The 7,799-nt window shown below is 18.7% G+C and overlaps 1 protein-coding gene across 1 annotated transcript; it reads left to right on the top strand.

Annotated features, from left to right (window-relative positions):
• Positions 1-4,913: 4,913 nt before the first annotated feature.
• Positions 4,914-7,486, top strand: PGAL8A_00320900 (surface-associated interspersed protein (SURFIN); the record flags this gene model as incomplete). Its single annotated transcript, XM_028672231.1, has 3 exons — positions 4,914-5,020; positions 5,102-5,653; positions 5,734-7,486. The coding sequence occupies 3 exons, from the start codon at positions 4,914-4,916 to the stop codon at positions 7,484-7,486; spliced, it is 2,412 nt and encodes an 803-aa protein (XP_028528804.1).
• Between the last annotated feature and the right edge of the window lie 313 nt (positions 7,487-7,799).

Raw genomic sequence — 7,799 nt, 5'->3', positions numbered from 1 at the left:
AATTTTAAATGTTATAAAATTTTCGCTAAAGTATAACAAGGGAAATATTATTATAATTTTAGATTATACAACTAAATAGAAAAAGTAAAAGTATATAAATGAAAGGGATATATACATTTATTTTTATGTATAAATAGGAATTTTAAACAATAAAATGAAAATAACGCTGGAAAAAAAAAAAAAAAAAAATACACATAAAATATATAATAGATAAAATATTTAACTGAAGTGATTTGTAAAGAAGTGAATTTATTTTTAATATATGAAAAATTCGCAGAAAAAAAAGAAATATTTTTCATTTTCTTTATATTATTTAAGTTATCAAATAGGATACATTTAAATAATAATATATTTATTTTCTCTTACACTTATACTAAAAAAATATATATAACATAAAAAATCCAGTTTTAAATTAATATTAAATATTTCAAGTATAGATGGAAATAACCTATGAAATTTAATAAAATTTCTTAATGAAAATAAATTACATTTTTTTCATTTATAAGAGTTGAAAATATTATCCATTTATATGAAAAACATAAAAATAAGATATATGTTTAAAAATATCTTAGATGAATTTATAAGATTTTTTAATTTTAATTTTAAAATTGAAATAAAAGAATAATAGCGTATAAATTAAGTATATATAGTTCCGTAATATAAATAAAGAAATTAAAAAAAATAAAATGAAAAAATGAAAATAATAACATTAAATTACCATTAATGTATCTTTTATATTGTCTATATTGACAATTATGTATTTTCAACATATCAATAAAAAGGAAAAATTAAATAGGAATTTTTTTTATCAACTAAGAAAAAAGACAATATTGAAAGATTAAAGATATAAATATTAAAAAATAGAAAAAAACTACAATTTTTTTATATTTCATTAAAAAAGAAAATGAATAAGGGAATAATGAAAACTATGTAGTCAAAAAATTAGAAAATATATGTGGTCTTTTATAAATATATAAAGTATCATCTTAAAAATTATAATAATTGGGTAATAAATTTTTTTTAGGGTATTAACAAATAATACAGAAAAGTAGATATATATGTAAAATGTAATATTTTTTGTTTATATTAATAAAAGCAGAATAAAATAAATTTGATGTTAAATGTTTTCAATATATATAACTCAAAATTATTATAAAGTTTTATAAATAATAAAAATAAAATGCATTCAAGATATTATTAAACAAAATTTAAAAAAAAATAAATTTAATATAAAAATAAAATTAAAATTAAGAGATTCTATTTATTCTTACAATCTAAGAAAAAAAATAATTTAGCATATAATTAACATTTTCTATATATATAAATGATTATATAAACACAAAAACAAAAGAAAAAATTTTATATTAAAATTAGAAAAAAACAATGAGATTTTCATAAATATAAAAAAATTACTTGAATAAATATATAAATTACAGTTTTAATAAAGATAATATAATAAATTGACTTATTTAAAAAAATATTAAATATAATTGCTTAAAATGAAAAAAGTTTTTATGCTTTAATGAAGAGAAAGATTTACGCATTAACTCAAATAGTAAAAGAATAAAATTAAAAATCAATAAGGGAATTAAAATTTTGAATTATATTATTAAAAATATTTTATGAAAAGTTCTGCTTTCTTGAATATATAATGAAATAAAATAAGGAAAAATTTATAAATAAATTGTCAAAATGCTTATTATTCTATTTTGATTTTTCATTACTTGTAACAATTTTAGAGAAATATATCTCTGAATAGTAATACATAACATTGCAATACATATTAGGACTCGAAATAAGATTAATTTTTGAATAGATATAATTTAATTGAAATTAAATATTAAATTATTTAAAGAAGTATTAAATGCATTTTGAGTTATGTATTTCATTTTCATAGGAAAAATAATTACCTAAAAAAACTACATGAATGGATGATTTTTTAACTAAGTGTTCTGTGACTTTATTAGAGTACTGAACAAACGAATTAATAAAGAGCATGCAGAGTTGCCTCTACGGTTTTGATGTATTTATATATATTTTTAAATGCTTTGAACGAGTGATCCTTAATTATGTAATCTACTTCATTCAGCATTCTTTGATTTCAATAGGCATTTATTTACTTTAATAAAAATCCTTATTGAATATTGATTATTATTTAATTGTAATTTATTTAATTCTTTGTTATGAGTTATACTCAGCAATTTAAATATAATGCTGTTAAATTGACAAACATAAACAATTAGGAAAAGTGCAAATAAATTATATTAATATTAATTACATGAAAATTTTATTGTTATATGCATAAAATTTTCTTTTACAAAATTCATCAAAAAAATTATTTCATTTCCTTCCCCAAAAAAAAAATTCTTTTTCTTTTTTTTTTTTTTTTTTAATTTATTTATTAATAACAAATATTTTAAAAAAAATTGATTTTTTAATCAATTTTTTTTTTCTGACGGTCTTTGCATTTTTTTTCTTTTTTATCAAAATTTTTCCTGACAGTCTTTGTACTTTTTTTTTTTTAAAAAAAAAATACAAATAAAAAAAAATCATCAATTTTTTTTTTGTGTGCGTATGTATGATCAACTCCGTATTCTTCATTTAACTAGTCCTTTTATTTTTCAAAAATGTTAATAAAACCTTTTATTAACAAATGGAAGAAGAAAAAGAAAATTAAACTTCCTACTACTATCCAAAATATTATAAATTCAAAATTACTCAAGGTTAAGTCACATTAAGAATTCATACACAGTACTTAAGAGGTGGATAAAGCTTCTAAATTTTTTATTTCAAATTAAATCCTACTTGAAGTATTGTTTTTAAGTATAACTAATTTATATTATTTTCAAATAAAAAAGAAACATTTCCTATAAAGAATTATTATAATTTGTTCTTTATAATTTATATTAGTATGATATATTCAGAAAAATATAAATATATTTCATTTAGTGAAATAAGGAAAAAAAAAATAAGGATATTATAGAGTTATATGCAACTAATAGAATAACTTACTAAGCTCTTTATGTGCACGAGTTTACATTTACAAAATGCAATAACGAATATTTTAGAAATACACTAAATTTAGAGCAGCATGAAACTAATATATAAATAAATCTGATAGTTTAAAGAAAAGAAAGTATATTTTTTTTGAAGGATTATTATTATTTTTATTTTTTCGAGACAATATATATATTTTGAATTTTCGAAAATATAGAATATTATATAAAAGTTTTCTTCTCTATAAAATAATGAGAAAAATATGTACGTGAACATTAGCTTTTATATATATTTTTTTTCTTGTAATTTTTTTAAAAGGAGAAACTTTCTATATTAAAAAAGTTAGAATCTTATAATTTATTTTATATTTTTAAATAAATACTATTAAAAAAAGAAAAATTATTTGGTTTTTCGTCAATTTATTCTAAATATACTAAAAAAGGAAATGGTATCAAAAAGGAAAAAGCACTACTAACAATAATGTATGATAAATAAATATGATTTTCATTTGTAGTTTCACTGTTCTTTTTTTTTTTAGTATAATTACAGACTTTAATTTTTAAATTAACTAATATATTAATGATAAACAAGTAACTTCATATTAAAAAAAGTAAATTACGACTTCCTTAAATTTTTATATATGACTTTTATAGAATGGCAATATATTTTTTTGTTTTTCATGTTTTACCTACATAAATGTTGAAAGTTTTAAATTTAACCATGTTAAATTGTATAAAAAAAAAAAATAATATTAAGAAGATAGAAGAATGTCGGATAAAAACATTTGTCGTAATTCTATAATTTTTATATTTAACTTTTCTGTAAATTCTAATTTCTACAATTTTTTTTTATTATTCATTGAATTCTTAAATTATTCCAAAATTTCTCTTATTTCATTTTATTTATTCTAATTTTATATATATCATATTAAAAAAATTGTAATAGATTATTTTTAGAATTAATATATTTATTTTTTTTTGTTTTTTTTTTATTTTCAGGATATTATATATTAATATTTTTAAATTAATTAAAATTATATTGTATCCAATAAATTGATTAGAAAGAAGCGATTAAAGGTATTCCAAATAAAGAGGGGAAAATTTTTTCTCTCCTCATATAAATATATTAAAAAAATTATTTATATACATAATTACTTTTTCAGTTTTATTATTTTAAGCCTTAATTATTTTATTTGGCATGCATGTACTTTTGGAGAAAATAATATTAAATGAATTTTAGAAAAAATGAACCATTTCTTTATTTATTTCTCTTAAATACATGGAATCTATATGTTTATCAATAACAATAAAGTATTATATTATTCTAAATGAAAATTTAAAAAAAGTAGAAAGTACAAAAATATAATATAAATTAAGTTTCTAAATTATAAAGGTTAGTAAATAAAAATTATTTGTAGGATTTTGTTGTAATAAAATATTATGAAATATTGTAGATATTCCGTAAATATATATTATTTAATATTTCTATATGGATAGTAAATTTTATGCATAATTTATCTTATATATATTAATAAGTAAAAATAATATTTAATTTTATTATCAACGTTAATGTTCTATGATAATATTAGTGAATTAAAACATTTAATTTAAAAATATATACACTTTACATATTTATGGCAAGTTTAAAAAAATAAGTTTCGTTCATTATATAAAAAATTAAAAATTTATCTATATAAAATTAAATATATAGTAATATAGAGAAAAATATTTTAACGATTATGTTTTCTATTTTCTTCATAATAAAGAAAATAAGTTAAGGATAACAATCAAATTGCTTTAAAAAACACTAAACATAAGAACAAGAACAAAATATATTGCAATATTTAAATAAAAATAAATTTATGTCTAATATTACTTTTAACTTATGTAAAATATAACATTATTTATTCACAAAAAATGTTATATATTAGTTTCTTTTTTTTTTTTTTGAAATTTTTTATTACAATAAGAAGTACTATTTCTCAGGAGTATAAAAATGATAATAAACAATCTGAATCTAAAGAGTATAAAATTTTGGGCAAATTTTTAATCAATATTTTTTTTAGTTAAACACTCCTTATATGTATTCATTTTTTTATTTTTAGATGCATCCTAAATATGGATGATAAATCATGTGCTTTGGGAGATATAATGAAAGGTGAACTTAATAATGATGAAATGTTATATTGTTTTGAAAGTCAGCCTTCTTCCTCAGCAACATGTAGTACATTAGATGATTCACATATTTATTCACAAAGCGAAACATCATATTTGAAAGATGAGGATTTTGAACCAAAAATTGAATTCAATTTGGAAGTTATATCTCCTTATTCAAGAGGATTAACATCTTATTCACAAAATGTGATTCCTTATTTTCAAGGTTTAAATACTTGTTTAGAAAAACATATAGATGGTTCACAACAAATGACACTTTATTTTCAAGATCCTACTATTGATTTGGAAAGTATAAATAATGATTTGGATAACAATGCTTCTAATTCATTAAATAGCTCCAATAATTTAACAAACATTTCTTCATCTTTAGAAGAAATGAAAAATGATTTGTCATCTATATCCTGTGATACTGGCAATTCGTCAAATGAAACAGGAGCATTGCCTATTTCTAATGATAAACCTTTTTATCATCCAAAAAAATCGTACATATATTTTTTTGAATATTTTATATATATTTTATTTTAAATAAACATATATAACACATTTCCTTGTTTATTTTTAGGAGTATATCGTGTTCAGATTCTGATTCAAATTCCGATTCTGATTTAAATTATGATTTAAATTCTGATTCTGATTTTGATTCCGATTCTGAGTCTGAGCCTGAGTCTGAATCCGAATCTGAATCTGAACCTGAGTCTGAGTCTGAGTCTGAGTCTGATTCTCATTCGGACTCTGGTTCCAGATCAAGTCATAACATTAATACAGATAAAGAAAAGGGTAAACGAAAATATAAAAGGAAATTAAAAGGAAAAAAAAAATGCCCAAAAAAAAGGAAGAAAGTGGATAAAAAACAAATAAAAATAAGTTTTATTGAAAATACAGATAAGGAATCTAGATATCTACGTTTAAAAAAGTTGAGTAAATTAATTGCACAAGATATCTTTAAAATAGAATTAAAGGAACTTTCCGAATATGTAGTACCTGCTTCAAAAGAAATCTTTAACGTATTAAATAAAAATTATAATGAATCAAAAACTATATTTAATTCTTGTACTTCTTCATTAGAAGAAATTTTAGACGAAGAACTAAAAAATGTCAATTCATATGAGTTAGAAAATATAAAGGCAATATATAATGCTTTTATTAAAAATAAATATAATAATCCAGAAAATGCTCATGCAGTTTCTATGTCACTTACCAGTGTAACGCAATCGTCTTTTACTAAAAAAAATGAAATATTAGATACTATAAAAACATGCTTAAATAATTTTAATGACCTAGAACAGAAAATTCAAATTCAAAAGGAGATATTTAAAAAATTACCAAAAATTACATATGATTTCATATATAATCATTTAATTTTTTTTAAATTTTTACATCAATCTAAAAAAGAAACTAACTTTTTTAAAATGTTTGATTCCATGGATGATTTTATAAAAGATATAGAAGTAGCAACTAAAGAAGGTTATTTTATAAAAAATAATATTAAGTTACATGAAATTGGTAAAAAATTGGTTGCTATTACTTATAACTTAAAAAACATTAATAGAATTTTAAAAACAAGTTTACGTTATTTAAAAAAAATGAAAATATCATCTAGAGATCCTCTGATAATAACAAAAATTATTTTTCATTTCATGAATGAAATTAATAGGGATAATATTAAAAATGTAGATAAAATATCGAGTAAGCTTGGAGAATCAGATATTACAAATGTTATTCGTGGTGTTTTATTAAAAGAAGCAAAATATATATCAGAATCTGGCGATAGAGCTGCTGAAAAGTTTAATATAAATGTTAATGAACTAAATTTAAATAATACGTACTTAAAGAGTTTATTAAAAAACAAAACAATGAAATATAAGTTATACAAATTTTATAAAAATCTTATGAGATTAGTTAGATTTCAATCTCTTCAATATCAACTTGCGTTGGTTAAGAAATTATTTTTTTCATTGAAAAAAACACATTTTAAAAAACAAATAGATATGAATAAGAATATTTTGATAACAGGAAAAAAACAAAAAAAACTTCTATTAGAATTAGAAAATTTGAAAAAAATATTCAATGAAGTTAAGTTAAATGTAAAATGTAGATGTATATATTCTAATTTAAGGGAAAATATAATAAAATTTAATAAATTTTGGGATTTACTGGAAAACGGCATGGAAAAAAATGTATTAATACTTAATAACCTTAGGAATATAATTAGAGATACTTCAGATGGTGACAAGGAAAGACAAAATACAACTTGTAATGAAGGAATATTATTCATGTTGTTTTATGCAAAGGAATCATTGATTAAATATTATTAAAACGAGTTCAATAAAATTACATTAATAAAAATTTTAAAATTCTGCATAAATATTATTAAGTTTTATATGAATTCGATAGAATGAAAATAGTTTTATGTTATATTAGAAATTAACTATAATTTTTCAAAAAACTTCTATATATTCCTTGTAGAATTAATGAATTGCTCATATTTTTTTCATAACAAGAATGCAATTCTATTAGTACAAATCCTACTAAAACATATGTATATTTTTTTATATTTAAAAGTTACTAATAAATTTTAGATTATGTTTTATCTTTTTTTTGTTTATTTATAACTTCAATTAATTAATA

This window comes from Plasmodium gallinaceum (assembly GCF_900005855.1).
Source record: "Plasmodium gallinaceum strain 8A genome assembly, contig: PGAL8A_v1_88, whole genome shotgun sequence".
NCBI lineage: Eukaryota > Apicomplexa > Aconoidasida > Haemosporida > Plasmodiidae > Plasmodium > Plasmodium gallinaceum.
The sequence above is the reverse complement of the archived record's forward strand: the minus strand, read 5'-3'. Positions and strand labels throughout refer to the sequence as shown.